This window comes from Triticum urartu, chromosome 3A (assembly GCF_056163025.1).
Source record: "Triticum urartu cultivar PI428250 chromosome 3A, HENAU_Tu73, whole genome shotgun sequence".
In the NCBI taxonomy this organism is placed as follows: domain Eukaryota; kingdom Viridiplantae; phylum Streptophyta; class Magnoliopsida; order Poales; family Poaceae; genus Triticum; species Triticum urartu.
The window spans coordinates 729,909,949-729,927,430 of record NC_141875.1 but is presented as its reverse complement, the minus strand read 5'-3'; the positions used below and the strand labels follow the sequence as shown (position 1 = coordinate 729,927,430).

Below are 17,482 nucleotides of genomic sequence, written 5' to 3'. Positions count from 1 at the left end.
GGGCTCCGACATGGGCAACTCCATGGCGGAGTTCGAGCTGGCCCAGGCGGAGGAGGCGACGGAGCAGCAGGCCATCCTCGACTCCTTCAAGTCCGAGGCCCAGGTGGAGGGCAACCGCCTTACCCTCCACTGTTGCAGGGCGGAAATCGATGGGTTCTGCGTCGAGTTGGAGTCCGACAAGGAGCCTTTTACATGGTTTTGTACGAAAATGCTAATATAAAAATGCATACTATGATTGTTAGAGTTGCAATATGGGGTTCGTCTGGTCACTGTCCGTGGACACACCGGGACTCGTACGCGGGCGTTTGATAACTCAAATAAGGTACTACCCGTGGTTGTAGATGCTCTTAGTACTAACTCCGCTTCAAAATAATCAATGTCCTGCATTTTTTGTAGTATATAGAAATATATAACATCTAGAACATCAAATTAGGACAAAAATGCAGTCCGTCCGTTTATTTATTTTCTCCCTTGCCCTGCTCCCGTTGCCTTCCCTCCCACGTTGCCACGACGATTCGACGAACAGCGGCCACCCAAAAGATGATTGCACGTCCGTCCGTTCTCTCTAACTTCCTCCTGGCTTGCAGACAGTATAAAAACAAGTACTACCACGTGAAATGATATAGGCTGTACTACCTAGTGTCCCACAGATTCTGTTGTAACTGATAGGAAAAGATGTCCCACAAAATCGGCATCAAATAATGTTCGCAGCAGCAAAGGAGGGTAGCTCAACAACCAGCGTGTATAGCTGGTGCGGCGGTACTACGGGTTATGTATGACATCGCTTGTTTGACTCCATGGTACACGCATGCTGGACGCATCACACACCACACACCACACACGAATCGATCAACTCGATCTTAGTTCGATCAATCTCCATCCTTCAGTCACTTCCGCAACAACGACATGCATATATATATAGTCTTGCCTGAGAAGAGGTTCTAGCTACTTCTACCTCCAAAACCTCAACAGCTAGCGATGCAGCAGCAGAGGCGCCTCTCTGTTCTTCTCCTCCTGCTACTGCTTGGGCTGATCACCACCCAGACCCAGACCCAGCAGCTTCCAGGACTAGTCACGGAGCCGCGCACATGTGTCCCAATCGTGTATGGTGCGCCTTGTGTAGGTAAGTAATACTCCACTGCGTAAGTACCGCCCGGCCAAGCTATTCGATTTCGGTATATATGCATGCTGCATCTATTTTATTCTACGCCGACCATATTTTCTTGTGCGAACTACAACTAATTAATCTGCGCTGCAGCTGAGGCTGCCCGGAGTCCGTCTCCGCCATCTCCTCATCTTGACCGTCCGGAGCACGGGCTGCCGACCACACCAACGCCAATCGACCATCAGCCGTTTCCGCCTCCGTCGCCACCGCTGCCGCCTCCATCGCCACTGCTGCCGCCACCACTGTCGCCACCATCGCGCTCTGCAGCCGCAGCACCGAGCCGTTTGTCACTGCTCCTCGCCATCCTGCTTCTTACGGCCGCTACACTCCTTGCTGGCTGACCCTCTACGTATGTCACGTGAGCTTGAAAGAAATAAGTATGTTGCAGCCAGCCATTTGATTTCTTATAATGTTATGTCCTGAAGTGCAGTTATGTTAACCGCTGCGCCTTGCGGAACTCCTGTTATTCACGTGAGCTTGAAAGAAATAAGTACTGTAATTCAGGTTGTAGAATTTATCTCTGCAAACTTTTTGTCGTATGATAAGTTGTCAAAAAGGATCCCGAGGTTCCTGAGCTAAATTAGGCATGTAGTTCCTGGCTTGTTAAACTCAAAGTATTCGTCCACTCGTGTGATCCATACGAGGACCGTGATACGAATCATTTCCATGGTTCAGTTTACTCTGCCAAGAACGTTCTTTTGTGTCAATAGTTCCCCTACCTTTTGCTCTGGTTCCTCTTCGCAAGGTGTAAATGGCAAACTAAGACACAAATTATTGGATATTATAACCCCAAACTCCAAAACTAATACCAGAAGTGGCAGTACAAGTTTTCATGAAGAACTCTTAAATATGAACCGTACGTTACCTAGAAAGAAAGGATTAAAGCATAAGCATAAAGCCATAAACTAGTATTTTCACTATTTTCAGAAAGATGACAATGATTTTAGCATGGTTCTTAAAACTGATTGCTATCTGCACAAGAAACTGGAAAAAATGATTCAAAATCAGGATTGCTGACTGCATCTTCCATTTTCAATACCACCCGTCTTGACACTACCCTCAGAAAAAATAATGCTAGAACAAGCAGTACAGTGATAAGTGAGAAAGACAAACAGTAAGCTACAACTAAACCGATCTACATAATTACCAAAAAACTTGATAATTCTTTCAAGATCACAAAACAACTTTATAAGGGTCCACAAAAGAGCAGAGATAAAATTAGAATTCAGATTTCCGAACTGTAGTTATATGATTGTGCCTCCTCAATGATGATTCTTGAAAGAAAAAAAAGTAAAATAAGTAATGTGTTTTCAAAGAGTTTGAGTTCAAGATGGAAACTCGTCCGGTAATGCAAGACAGGGGCTTGTTTGGACAGCGTCTCACATCACATTGTTGCTACTGGTTTTTCGTTCTGTTTTTTAACTAACCTAATTTCACAATGAAACATAAAAAGAAGGGTTTGGCTTCAAGGAAAACCATGCTTACAGCTAACACAATGGCAACCAGCAAAAATAAGAAGAACAGCCATAACTAAATAATAACAAGATAACCTAAAGCCAGGTGATGGAACACAATATTCAGCGTTAACAGCTAATGGTGAGGCAGTCCACAAGAGTCTGTGGCTGTGTTAACAAGCCATCCAGGATGGAGTTGGCGGCAGATGTGATGCTTTTATCAACAAGATGGTAAGCCTCGACCTTGTACCCCTTGTTGATTTCGAAGCTCGGGTAAATGGTGCCACCGGTGATTGAGCCAGAGGGGAAACCTTGATAGGTACAGAGAGTAAATTATGCATGCCCATGAGAATGCTCGACCTCCACCTAGGCTATTGACCAGGAATAGTGTCCTTGCGCCTAGTTCTGCCGGATCAGGTCATAGCTCGGCCTAAGATTATCGATGGGGGCCAGAGAGCATGCGGTGAACCAGCAGTTGTCCCTGAGGTGCATGGTATCTCTTTCGTGGGAAACCAGGATATGCAGCTTATAAGCCACCTCCAGCCGTGGTGGGCTTATCTCCAGCACCATGAGAGCACCTTGATTGACGCAGTAGAAGCATTCTACGAAGATTATGGGTGCTAACTCCCACCAATCATCATGGTAGGATAGTGACATCCACTGGCCATCGCAAGGCTTGGTCATACCAAACATGCGGAATTCGTTGAAGTAGAGCACCACTGTTGAGGCAATCCCAGAGCCACTGGCAGTTAAGCCATTCAAAGAGCAGAGCATGCCAAGAAGGCCATCTTCTGGAGGCATCAGCATGGCAACTGGTGGGAGGTCTATGAGGAGGTGGAGGGTAAGCCGGTTGAGTAGGCGGACGTGTTTGGGTTCATGGATCAGGATGACGAGGCCCTCAGTGGTGAGGCTGAGCAGGTTGTGGACATGGAGCTCGAGGGTCCACCTGGACACACTCGCCGGTGGATGTGTTGAGGAAGGACCGGCGGTTGGGCACGGCGAGTTCCTCCTGGAGCTTGGTCCACTACCCCTATGAGCACCTCCGAAAGACTGAGCCGGCACATCATCTTGAGATTTACGAAGTCACCGTAGGCGCCTCGTCATCGACGGGAACGTCTCCTCCCACTGAAAGCGCATCGCCGGAAATCCTGAAATAAATCCAGGAATAATGCGAGCACCAGGATTTGAACCCTAGTGGGTTGGGGATACCACTGTCCACCTAACCATCAGCCTCCTGGGGGCGAGCCGGCGCTAGATTGACGCGTGGGGGCGACCTAGCTCCCAGTCGTCAGCCCACAGGTCGTCCCGGGTTCGATGATATTGTGTACGAAAATATGTGCAAACTCGGAGACTTTTGCACGAACTCGGCGAAACTTCGTTGAAATTTGAACAGAAAACATGAAAACATGCAAACTATGCCTAAACTACGCCTTGCCGCCACCGCCGTCGCCGCAGCCGTCGTCTACATGCCGAGAAGGCTGTAGAAGCGGGTGTAGTCGCCGCCGTCGTCATTGTCGTCATCATCGCGCGGCTGGCTTGGGCCGGCGCCGTCCCTGCTGCAGCCCTGGCCAGGGTCACCGAGGCGTGGTGGCGCGCTGGATGGCCCGTCCTCCTCATCATTGTCGAGGACGATGACGCCGCCCTCCTAGTGCCCATGGCGCCGGGCCTGGAGCTCCGCGTATGCCCGGCGCTGGCGGCGGACCTGCTCCCGGACGTAGTCCTCCTTCGCCCACTTGAGGGTGGACTCGTCGTCGGGGGCTGCCATCTCGACGTGCTCCGGCTTCACCGGGAGCAGCCCCGGTTCGGGCTTCGGCCGGACCAGGCGGAGGGAGCGCCTCCACAGAGCCGGAGCGGGCGGGGTGGGCCGGGCACCCTCGTTGATGACGAGGGCGCCGCTGCGGGTGCGGCGCCCGAGCGGCATCTCCTCCGGCTCGGGCTTGACGGGGCGGAGCGTGGCCGGCGAGCCGGAGCCCGACAACGAGGACGACCCCGGCTTCATCCACCGCGGCGGCGAGAGAAGGACGGCCGCGGTGGGTACTCGAGGCACGTCACGTTGCTGCACTCAATGTGGTCGAAGATGGCCTCGAGGGTGCGGCCGGGCACGCCCCACCACTTGTGCCGCCCGTCGGCGTTGAGGCGGCCCCGCAGGATGACGCCCTTGGTGGAGGCGAGCTGCTCCTCGCGGCGGCGTTGGAAGTACATGGTCCAAAGGGTGTGGCTGTCGACGGCGCAGCGCGGCTTGTGCCGCTGCTCCTCCATCAGGGACGAGCGGATGCGGGCGATCTCGGCCCGCCGCGCCGCCCCTTTGGGCACCGGTGGCACCGGGACGCCGCCGGCGCTCAACCTCCACGTCCCTGGCACCCACATGTCCGGGGGCGCCGGGTACTCGGCCTCGTAGAGCAGGCGCGCCTTCGGCTCTTGCAGGTGGCGGCGGCCGGAGCCGTTCGCCGCCGCTCCATCGCCTGGGTACCTCTCGGCCATCTTTCTCGTTGGCGGGAAGAGGGGAGTGTTGCTATCTATGCCGGGGAGGGGGGGGGGAGTGAGAGCTGTGGCGTCCACCGGCGGGGAGGTCGCCTTTTATAGCCATCGCGGGGCGGTGACGGGTTGCATGCCGGGCGACGCATGGCTGGACACGTGTCGCAGCGCGTTCACGCGCGTTCACTGCACCGCCCGTGAGGCGTCAATGGAGGCTGACCGGCGCGGCAACCTTCGCATTGATTCCCGCGGGAACCGAGGCTATGAGGGCGACGAAGCAGCGTCTCGCTGACTTGGCAGGCCCATCCGCTTTCGCGCCAAAACCGCTTGCCCGGCGCCACTGGGCGCCCTCCAGCGCGCCGGGTTCGCCCTGGGTCCGCCGGCGCCAATTTCGGCCCAAACCGGCGAAAAACGGGCTCCTGGGGGCGCGACTGGGCCGATATTTGGGCGCCGGCGCCGAAAAATCGCCTGGGAGGGCCTGTTGGGGGCGTGGCTGGAGATGCTCTCAGTGCGGAGGTGGAGCAGACCCCATCGCGTCGCCGGCAGCAGCTGGGACGACAGTGTGATGGAGTTCAGTTCTGTTTTGACTTTGAAGAAAGTGTTGTACTTTTTGGTATGAGTTTTTTTAGTGGTATGAGAGGGCAATAGGCAAACTTTATGGCTAATGATTCCCATTGGCCGACCGGCCAAGCGAAGCGTAGATCGCAGCGTTATCTCTTCCCTCCATAACAAGGTAAATGTTTGTAGCCGGCAGGCCGGCCGAAGTTTGGGCCGGTCTGTATGTGCCGTGGGATCTCTGTTTTGATCGTGCGTCCTTTGCATCACCCACGTAACAGAAGAAACGGCCGTATCCCCTAGGCGGAAAACCTAGGGTTTCGATCTCTTTCGGCGGCCCCCGCTGGAATCCATAATCTCCCACTACTTGTCGATCTGTTCGGCGGTACTGGGATCGGGGCTGCTTTTCTTCCTTTGTCTCGTCAAGAGGGAGGCGGAGTCAGTTGGTATAGATCGGATCGGGAGAGATGGCGGACAACGCAAGATCGCAGAAGATGAAGGGAGAGGAAACCACTGAGGAACTGCTTGCGAGGCTCACCTTGCAGGAAGAGGAGGAGGATGATTTCATCTGGGAGGAAGAACTGCCAGACATGGCGGAACCGGCGAAGTGGCTGGCGATCGTTAGAGTCCATACACCAAAAACCTTTAGTCCCAACGCTCTATATGGGGATATGAGGGCGGCCTGGAATCCGGCACGACCGGTGGTCTGGAGGAAAATCCGTGAGAATCTCTTCACGGCACAATTTGGCTGTTTAGGGGACTGGAACAAGGCGATGTCAGAGGGTCCATGGCTGTTCAGAGATCAGGCGGTCATAATGAAGGAGTACGATGGCTTTAAAAACCCAGATTCGTTCAAGCTGGATAAATTAGCTATTTGGGCACAAATCCATTGTCTCCCCGACAAGTTCTTGATTGAACCAGCGGTCAGAGGCTTGGCATCTAGGATCGGGGAGGTGCAAGAGGTACAGTTGAAGCTACCTGCAGGCTTCTTTGGAGAGTTTGTCAGGGTGAGGGTGAAGCTCAACATTAACGCAAAGATTAAGAGGTTTGTCACAGGGACGAAGGGGGAGGAAAGGGTCAGGTATCGGGTTAAATATGAAAAGCTACCCATCTTCTGCTATAACTGTGGAGAGTTCGGGCATTGGCATGAGGAGTGTGGTGATGGGGAGCATGATCAATCAATGTTTGAGTGGGGGGAGTTTCTGTATGCTGATATCACCCGTTTCAGGCCCGCTGGTCGGGGAAACTTCACGCCGCAGCGCGGAAGAGGAGGAGCTAGATCAGGAGGACGTGGAAGGGTATGTGAAGCTAACAACCCGAATCAGAGCTGGCGCTTTAATGCACACCAGCAACAGAACAACACCAACGAAGCATCAGTGGTGGACAGAGAGAAAGACGATGGGGTTGACGTAGGCAAACTCCCATTGGAAGAGGGGGTGGAGCAAAATCAGGTGCAGCTTTCAAATAAAAGAACCTCTGTTGAGAACGGAGCAAGTACGTCTGATGCAAACGGGCAAAAGGGAATATGTCAAGGGAGCTAGTGGTCGCTCAGGCACTAGTCCCCCCCTCCCGCCTGTCTATGTTTCGCCCAGAAAGGAGAGCAAGAGGCCGAAGAAATCAAGGGCCGATGGTGAGCTGGAAACGACGACAGTCCCAAGCGAATATAAGAAAGGTCCAAAGGATACAACAACACCAAATGCAGCATCAGCGGGCTCCCGCGAGGAGTGCCGCCGGGCACAATGAGTATTCTAAGTTGGAACTGTCGTGGGGCGGGTAAGGCCGCGACAGTTCGAGAACTACGCGATTTAGCGTGAAACTTTGCCCCTACCTTTCTATGTATTGTCGAGACTCAGATAGATAGAACGAGGGTAGAAAACTTAGCAGGATCTATTGGCTATGATAATGGCTATGCTGTAAGTAGCCAAGGAAGGAGTGGAGGTTTAGGGATTTTTTGGAACAACCCAATAAAGATTGAAATTCTTGGTTATTCTGTTTATCACATTGACTGCTCTGTGGATGAACCGGACAAGGATAAATGGAGGTTGACACTTTTTTATGGCGAAGCACAAACAAACCTAAAACGTAAAAGTAAATAAATTGCAGCAAGGTATTTTTGGTTTATAGATCTGAAAATATATGATGGAAAATAGACTCGGGGGCCATAGGTTTCACTAGAGGCTTCTCTCTTGAAGGAAAATAATACGGTGGGTGAACAAATTATTGTCGAGCAATTGATAGAAAATCACAAAGTTATGACGATATCCAAGGTAATGATTATGAATATAGGCATCATGTCCGCTTCAAGTAGACCGACTCCTGCCTGCATCTACAACTATTACTCCACACATCGACCGCTATCAAACATGCATCTAGAGTATTAAGTTCATAAAGAACGGAGTAACGCCTTAAGTAAGATGACATGATGTAGAGGGATAAACTCAAACAATATGATGAAAACCCCATCTTTTTACCCTTGATGGCAACAACACAAATACATGCCTCGCTACCCCTACTTTGTCACTGGGTTAGGACACCACAAGATTGAACCCAAAACTAAGCACCTCTCCCATTGCAAGAAAAACCAATCCAATTGGCCAAACCAAATCGATAATTCGAAGAGAAATAAAAAGATATCAAATCATGCATATAAGAAGTTAGAGAAGATTCAAATAATATTCATAGATAATCTGATCATAAATCCACAATTCATCGATCTCGAGAAACACACCGCAAAATAAGATTACATCAGATAGGTATCCAAGAACATCGAGGAGAACATTGTATTGAAGATCAAAGAGAGAGAAGAAGCCATCTAGCTACTAGCTATGGACCATTAGGTTTGTGGTAAACTACTCACGCTTCATTGGAGGGGCACTAGGGTTGATGTAGATGCCCTCCGTGATCGAATCCCTCTCTGGCGGGATGCCGAAAAAGGCCCCAAGATGGGATCTCGTGGAAACAGAGGCTTGCGGTGGCGGAAAAGTATTTTGGTGGACGCTTCTGTTGGTTTGAGAATATTTGGGAATTTATAGGCCAAGAATTAGGGTTAGAGGAGTCATGTTGGGCCCACAAGCCAGGGGACGCCCCCCCCTAGGGCACGCCCTAAGGGCTTGTGGAGCCCTCGGGACTCTTCTGCCTTTGTCTCCAAGTCCTACGTGTGTCTTCTGGTCCAAGAAAAATCATCGTAAAGTTTTATTTTGTTTGGACTCTGTTTGATATTCCTTTTCTGTAAAACTCAAAAATAAGGAAATAACAGAAACTGGCACTAGGCTCTGGGTTAATAAGTTAGTCCCAAAAATAATATAAAATAGCATAATAATGCATATAAAACATCCAAAATAGATAACATAATTATAGATAAGTTGGAGACGTATCAGAACACTATCGTCCGCGCCGGTCTTCGTCACGCTGTCAGGTTCTTCCCCGCCTAGTTTGAGCATCACCATCGCACTCCTAACCCAGCCGCCGCCACCGTCAAGCTGCCGACACCGCTCTTCTTTGATGCTGCTACCGCTCGCTCACCCGAGCCGCGTCGCCCGTCCAATCCCCCTTCGTCTTCGTCCAGCACCAGCTCATTGCTAGCGTCGCCGTCCTCTTCCCCGACCACTTCGTCTACTCCTACTATCGTTGGCGACATTGGCCCCGCGCCGATTGGCGCCGCAAACGTCGTCGAGTACTTCTCTGCCGCCCCCTACGATTCCTCCGAAAAGGCATACAACTTGTGCAGGTCCCCGTCTAAGCATGCCCAACGCTGGCAACACCGACGCGTGCCTTCGTCCCCAATGTGTTCCCAGGCCTGGCAAGCCTGGAGCAGTGCATCGTCAACACCGACTTCGTCCGTCTACGCATTCCCGGTGCGGGCAACACTGACGCAGGCCTTCGCTCACGACGTATCCCCAAGTTTGGCAAACCCGACATGACGCCTCGTCAACATCATCTTCTTTCTGGCGCACCACTACTTTGATACCAGTGCGCCCATGGCTAATTTGGCGCCTCCTTGTGCCCACGGCTCCACGGTGACTACCTCGACACCGGCCTCCCCGACTAGACATCGACCACGGCTACACCACCCTTGCTCTCGGCTACCTCGCACGGCAACCTCGACCGCAGCTACACCACCCTTGCTCTCGGCTACCTCGACAACGGCACAAAGGGCTACCACCCCACTTGAGCAACTCGTCCGCTTCCTCTACAATCAACGCATCCGCGACGCGACATCGTCCACAACACTCCAACTACGACTACAGGGGGATGTCAGCCCATCGGCTGCTATTCTCTCCAGTCTGACCGTCCACGACGCTCCTATTGTCTGCGGCGCTACCGCTACGACTTCAGAGGGATGTTAGAGTATATAGGCATATATTTGTATATGGTAGACTATGATTTGTAATCATCTCCTGCCTTATCTCTACAAGAGGCTTCATTCCCTCCAAGCCTTATACTCTATATAAACTGCCGGAGAGGCTCAATAAAATATCCATCATCAATTCCAAGAAATCCTCTCTACTCCATCTAACATTTCTGGTTTCAAATGCCCGCTTCCCAGTTTTATATCTTGTGATATTTTTGACTTCTGTACAACTTCTGCCTATGTGAAGGGCTGGCACATCACAGCTCCGCAAATACAAAGTGACAACAATCTCTTGCTTCCGAAAAATTAGTACCACCTCGGCCTAAAAAAAATAGTACCACCTCGAATAGAATAAACCTCATAAAATATAATGTATGTGAACGGACCAAAATATTTGTGAAACATGCCTTCCTTTATTATTAGGTATAGATTTAACTGTGATGCCCATTGTGAAGGGAGGATTTCATTTACAATCTTGGTAATTTTTTTAATAGATAGCACTGAAAATACACTTAAAAATTGGATTATGCTCTCAGCACTAACTTAGCATTTCTGGAGAGGTACACTGCTGGAAAATTGAAAGAAGCGGGCGCATGTGAACAACAGGATGGTTTACATAACTATGAGAGAAAAGGTTAACACAAATGTCAGGGCACTAAGCACAATGGAGTGGTTGATGGTATAAATTCACATTATTTTGTTTTATCAACTATAACATGGCATTTAGAACTCTTGATTAAGATATACTTTATATTCAACAATAATTTAAATGTGAATTGTTATTTAGTTTCATACACCCTTGGGTAAATAAAATAGTCGTCTTGCGATTAATCACTAAGCTGCGTAGAAAGAATATTTTTTTTTCATGTTCAAGTTTTCTACCTAGCATTTACATATCTTATTATTTTCCTTTGGCAAAACCAAAACATACAATCAAACGAAAAGGCATTACATTTTAAATTTTCCAACGAAGAGTCACTTGGTGAAGATAACATATGGAGTATCTTTGACAACAATATTCCCTCACATATCATACTACTCCCTCCGTAAACTAATACACAGAGGGAGTACTAAATATCTATATAATGCGTTCCCTCAAAAAAATTATATATGGGACTATGTATTTTGATCATTAAAAATGAATAGAGATGATGCCCGCACACTTGCGCAAGCCAGATTACTATTTGTTTTAATAATAAGTAATATATGGTGGCATACATTAAACGATGAAGAGAACACACTCATTAAAGAAAAATCCAAAGACATCACTCTATAAAAAATGCAGTTTTAAGGAAGCCGACAATATGCACAGTAGGAAACAGAAAAACATAGAAGTTTACTAATTTATAACTGAAAAGTCAAGCTTGATTATGACAAGAAATTTTATGATGTACATACAGTATAATTAAAGTGGCGACGGAATTCAACACATTAGAATTAAATGGGAGGTCTTAAAACCAAAGCCGTGTCTACTTGGATTTTCTTACTCGCAGTACATGCCGCAGCACTTGATACTAGCCGTCCCTCCAAAGTAAGCGGACACCTTGCCGTCCCTGGTCTTGAACGTCTCCACCTTATAGCAATCGGAGCTGAGGTTTTGATATAGTTCAAGCGGCCTATTCCAGTTTTGGCCCATATCCATCACCTCCAAGCCATGGATGTAGGCACTCTTTCCATAACCTTCTGACGGAAGGCTGCCGCTCCCCATTTCGGTCGTCGTGTACCTGTTACCGGTATGCATGTTGCAGAGCTGCCCTCCCCAAAATGCCGCCACGCCATTCTCAAACTGTGGAAACTGCTCCCGCGGCCAATACCCCAGTAATCGGTCGTTGTACATCACGCACCATCTCCCGGTTATTTCATCCTGTATGCTCGTGTTATTAGTTAATTACATGGGCAGATACAGGGAAAAGAGTAGATTCGCAAAACTAAAACAACGTCTGCCCCAACTAATAACATACTCCCTCCATCCAAATATACACTGCCTAATACTTTTCCAATGTTATCTTTGACCACAGATTAGACCAAACAATGTATGATGTGTATGTTTACAAAAAGTATACAGTTAAGCTCGGATGCAAAAGGAGTTTCTAATGAATTACTTTTTTGTATCATGCATCTCATATCTTATTAATCTTATTATCCATGGTCAAAGGCAACTTCAAAAATTAGGCCCTTTAGATTTGGATAGAGGGAGAATACGTATGTATGCTGCTATCACACTACACCTTCATGATGACCGTTTTTACCTACATGCATATGCATGTGTGGTTCAAAAACACAGAAATGATATATTGCAATGTCATTTTGGATTGAAGATTGTTATTTCACATCCATATTTCAAATGTGTACTATATTGTTGCATCAACAAATGAGTATGCATCGAATTAATACTTCTGAAAAGGTTTTCTTAGTTATAAATATAGTGCATCGTGGATTCAGACAGATTAAGTAAAACAAACATTTCACATAAGATAAATTTGTAAGGAACAATTTTTTTCAAGGTTCTCCTACCAAGAGCATTTGAATCAAGGGTATCTTAGAGATAGTTTAATAAAATTGACCTTTATTTTTTAAACTCAGTTTTCATAGAACTAGACAAAGTTTTGTAAAATATACTCCCTAGATGTGAAGCTATTCCTTAAACTAAATTTAGATGATATATTTTTAGGGCTCTTGAAAAGATTTTTTTTACTTCCCATGGTCCAGTTATATACGAACTACATACCTATTACACTGCTTGAACTTTTAGTTACCTTGTATAGAGTGAGTTGAATCTCAGTCTGCCCCCCACCAAACTCTGATAAAGGAGTTAAGGCCGCACCAAAAGCATACTCGTTTGATATTTGTACAAACCCATTGCATTTCAGATTGAAGCAATCAATGCCACGAGGTGGGTCCTGAAGAATTAGCTCCAAAGGAGTAATTTGTTAGTACCATCGGAGTATGTTTGTGGCTTTCAAAAGTCGTCCACATAAAAGTAAAGGCCGTACCAATATATGCATGCTGCTAGTACATTTTTATTCTGTCTCAAAAAAGCATCCTAACTAGTATATTTTCAAAAAAATAGATATCAAAAACCATATTGATGTATGCTCAACCTCAGTTTTATTTCTGTTAACAAACGTGGTAGTCTTGGATAATGAGCTTGCAGAAGCCTACTGCTTCTCTTTGCAGAGTGGTTTTGTGGTGGGAAATGACCTCACCGCAACATTTTGGGATGATACTTTGGTAGGAGATGCCCCCCCCCCCCCCCACCACCACCACCACACGGGAAAACAATACCCATGTCTATATAACATCCGCCAAGCTGATGTGATTTAGGGCCCAAGATGTTTAATTCGCCACCACCTATGAGTAGTATGAATATGTTCATCAACTAGTTGGTGAACATTTACCAACAGTGGAAGGCTCAAATTCGTGTGGGAGTTAGCGCTTTTACTTTGGTTATATGGAATTGTCTCAATAACTATTTTTTAACATGACAAAAGTTCCAGAAAATTTACAGGTAATTTCCCAGGCTTTTAATTGGATCCATACGTGCTCGTATCTTCGCCGGGAAGAGAAAGGGTGTTTATGGTCTCTAAGTGAAACATGTGGGAGACAACTGCTTGAGATTTATCCAACGATTTAGGTGTGAGCACAGGAAAAGGATATGTGACCCATGAAGCTTCATATGTTCCTTATCACTTCTGCAATATATAGATCTTGTAACCGGTGCAATAATTAATTAAGTGTTATGTGCATCAACCGATGCAGAGTTCCGAGTGTTATGCCTCTTTCCGAAAAAAAATGAAGTACAAGTATAGTTATTGGTAGCAGCCTAACAAGGCGAAAAACTAGTAGTCAACATCTGAACAACTAAAGGGTGCATTCAGTGGCGGACCCAGGAATGAGCCAAGGCCCAGGCGAACTGGGCCAAGGCCCAGGCAGCTCTGTTGTTGACTGTAGCAATTTACTGTAGCTACAGTGCACTAGTATATGAAGGACATGGGCCTCACGCCCCAGGCCGCTGCCCCTTTTGCCTGGGGCCTAAATCCGCCCATGGGTGCATTGATACGTAGCATCAATTGCATTAATTTTTAAATAGTGACATATAGATTAATACATTTAACATATAGGTGCATTGATCTGTAACATATATTTAATGACGTGCTATATGATTTTATTATAATTTCCAAGGAGAGATTCAAGGTTGTACCACTGTGCGAATAAATAATCTCGTTTCACCATCATCTTCGTATAAAGATGGACTGACCTGAAAGAACCAATAACTATTTAGTTTGTCCTCGACCCTTTTAGCTTTCCATGAAAAGGCAAGTGTAATACTACTAACAATGAAAGTTAGAACACGATGCTAAGAATATGGAGGAACGTTACCATCCAACCATACTGAATGTACGACCCATTTTCGTTGTAGATATTAATTGCACTGACGCTCCACTCATTTGGCTCAACATTTATTGACCAGGCATTTATATCCGCCCTTGCTCCATATACAGTTTGGTATGTTTCAATACCAGCAAACTGGTAAATCATAATAAAACATCATCATCATGTAACTTTATCTGAGATCGCGTATAGTAGTAATTGGTGATTATCAAGTAAACTCACCTCTATTTTGCATGCAGTGAGTTGTTCCTGCTCAAGCTCGACATGAGATTTATTTGTCATCCTTCTAATAGGAATTGTGCCACTTGGACAGTTTCCACTCTTCTGCCATATTTGATGAACCACTGCACTTGTGGTTGCATTGGTTTTCTTATTATTCGTGCTAAACATCTGTTGCATCTGGTACAGCACAAAAGCATAAAGTTAATTAGGTTGCCCTCAGTGATCAAGGCTATAAGGAGGTATAAGAAAATGTAGTTTTGTGCCCACAAAATGTAATATTTTTTCTATTTTCTTTAAACTTATGGATTGCATATAGGTCAACTTTTAAGTTTACTACTTCAACTATTTTACATACAGTGATATACTAGTATAAGCTAGTGGCACTACTTGTATTTAGATATCCTCACAGGCAAGAAATTAAAATAATTGTAACAACAAACGTTACCTCAAATTTTGTGTCATTTTTTATAACCAAATGCTCAAAAGATGGTTGCTGGTAAATATCAACACACTCGATTATATCACCATCTTCGCTCTGTAAATATAATAGGAAACTATGTCTTGGTAAGTAACCATAATGAAATAGAGTGAAGTTAGAAGTTTTAGAGTAAAATGGACGCACACCTTTATAAACTTGATAACTGACTTTGTTGAATCTCCGGTGCTGATTAACAAAAGCAAAAACATCCACAAGACAACCAAAAGCTTCGAATATTTTTTCATCTCAGCTACCTCCAAGCTTGTGAATTGCTTGCTCAACCCCAAAGCTTATAAAGACAAATAATGAAAAGTGAATGTGTTATTTAAGTCATGCAAACAAGTAGAATGAAAAACTGAATCTATAAACATATTTGTTGGGTCAATTTCACAGAAAAAAAAAACTCCTAATAGAAGACTGAGGGAAAAGTGCATATGGCCCAGAATAGCCAGGGCTGTATTTGTTTCAGTTCACAGCATAGTATGTACGACTAACTGGGGCTGCTAAATGTGACAACTTTTGACTGACCTATATTGCAGTAGATGCTCACAATATAAGCAAGGTTTTGATATATGCACACCATATTGTGTATACTGTCTTATAAACGACAATAACTCAACCAAAAGTTGTTCCTTCTGTTTGAGCACATATCACACTAAATAATTGCTTGCGCTGATGATCGGACATAGTTTATTTAATTAGACAACAAGTATATCCATACAAAAAAGTAAGTTACAAATTTAACAAAGATTTATATTAGCACGCACCAAACAGTGGGTATTAACCGACAGGTTTGTTGTACAAAGACAATTTGGACTTTAGGAGACCAAAACCATCATGACAAATTAACAGTAAGAAATAAAATAGTACTGTACATCCCTTTGCGCCATATCAAATTAAAGGCTGCATGTATTGGGGTAGACAAGCTCCATTATGTGATTTACTGTAGTAGACTTGAAACCTCATTAACCATCATATAATTCAATGCATCGAATCAAGGTTCAGTGGCTTACCAAATTGACCAATTTTTTAATCAAGTGACTCTCTAGTGCCTATATGTTCACTGTATTCAATTTGCTCAGCTGGTATATTTTAACTGCACAAATAGGGTTTGTCGAACCTTAACTGAACAAGTGGCTTATGCATGGTTCTGTAACAGATCTAATTAGCTACCAGAGAGTCATATATATGAGAGGGACTGACAAACAAAGAAGTTTTACATGCACTTATGTGCTAACGAGAACCATTACTGTCGATCAAACTTATGGCACATGAGATTAGTTAGCTAATGAAACTGGTGACATTAGTGACCTTGTCCATGTGAGCCCAATTTACTGAAACGCTCATGAACAAGAGGATCTGACTTGTATGGGGCATAGATTATTTGTGGCTCAATAAAGAGGCGTGCGCGCACCCACACACACCACACTATACAAAGATAGAGATTATGGAGAATGGACAAATCCAATTTCACAAAGGCCCCGTTTGGAGCGCAGGAATAGGAAAACCACTTTGCTCCAACAGGGCATAAACATCTCAATTATCACCATGTGCTTACAATAGCAATGACAGGGGTCTGTTGATGGGGTGAATATCCACAAAACTTCTACCTAATTGCTCAACTTTATTCATGCATTGTTTAGCTGCTAACTAATAAACGTACTGACATGTGCGTAAAAACTCAGAAGACAACTCAAGGGGTTGATTAATCAAAACGCTAGAAGTTCAAGATGGACTACTCTGCTACTGTACCAGCAAGGCAAAAACAGAGCAGCTAACCATGGAAATGACATTCCACAACTAGTTAGTTCTGCGCAGAAATGGCAGGCGCCTGAACAATGGGCTACTACGGATGAATGCAGACTCGGCCAAAATTCAGAGTCCGGAGGCTCACCTGGTTTGACAAACTTGGTGCGGAGATCCAGATCTTTCCGAGGAGAAGGAAGGCTACTTGGGCAAGGGGAGGGAGAAGGGCGTGGGGAAGGGGAGGGGGGGTTGCTCGTGACCAGGAGGTTCAAGTGGACGAGCAGGCTTCATGTAACTTGAGCCCAGGCATCATGCATGTTCAGCCGAAGGGGATGCGGAGAGAGAGAGAGTTATCATCAGAATCGACTACGGAGCGTCGAAAGAGAATATAGTCAAATCATGAAGTATCCGTGCATGCTAGGGCTGGACACGAATCGAGCCGAGCCGAGTTCAGTCCGAGCCGGCCTTTGGCTCGCCTAAAGCGAGCCGAGCTCGGCTCGGCTCGTTGGTTGAACAAGCCTGTTTTTGGAGGCTCGGCTCGTTTTGTCTCTGGCTCGGTCCAGCTCGAGCAGCTCGCATGTGCACTGCTAATGTGTGTGCAAGCCTGTGCTTGCGGGCGTCGGGCGGCGGACGCTTGGCCAGGC

General features: G+C 46.4%; 1 protein-coding gene, 1 long non-coding RNA gene and 1 pseudogene across 2 annotated transcripts; 2 read left to right on the top strand and 1 right to left on the bottom strand.

Moving 5' to 3' along the window:
• Positions 1-849: 849 nt before the first annotated feature.
• LOC147982323 (uncharacterized) lies at positions 850-1,704 on the top strand. The gene is made up of 2 exons (XR_015600032.1): positions 850-1,123; positions 1,259-1,704. It is a non-coding gene; the product is annotated as an uncharacterized LOC147982323 (long non-coding RNA).
• Positions 1,705-3,495: 1,791 nt separating this feature from the next.
• LOC147982322 (uncharacterized) lies at positions 3,496-5,017 on the top strand (annotated as a pseudogene).
• A 6,361-nt stretch (positions 5,018-11,378) lies between these two features.
• On the bottom strand, positions 11,379-17,106 carry LOC125549495 (protein neprosin-like). Its single transcript, XM_048712900.2, has 8 exons — positions 16,987-17,106; positions 15,239-15,381; positions 15,060-15,149; positions 14,615-14,791; positions 14,381-14,527; positions 14,202-14,258; positions 12,757-12,900; positions 11,379-11,864 (listed from the first exon to the last, which is right to left on the bottom strand). The coding sequence occupies exons 2-8, from the start codon at positions 15,335-15,337 to the stop codon at positions 11,484-11,486; spliced, it is 1,095 nt and encodes a 364-aa protein (XP_048568857.1). The 5' UTR covers positions 15,338-15,381; positions 16,987-17,106; the 3' UTR covers positions 11,379-11,483.
• Positions 17,107-17,482: the final 376 nt, after the last annotated feature.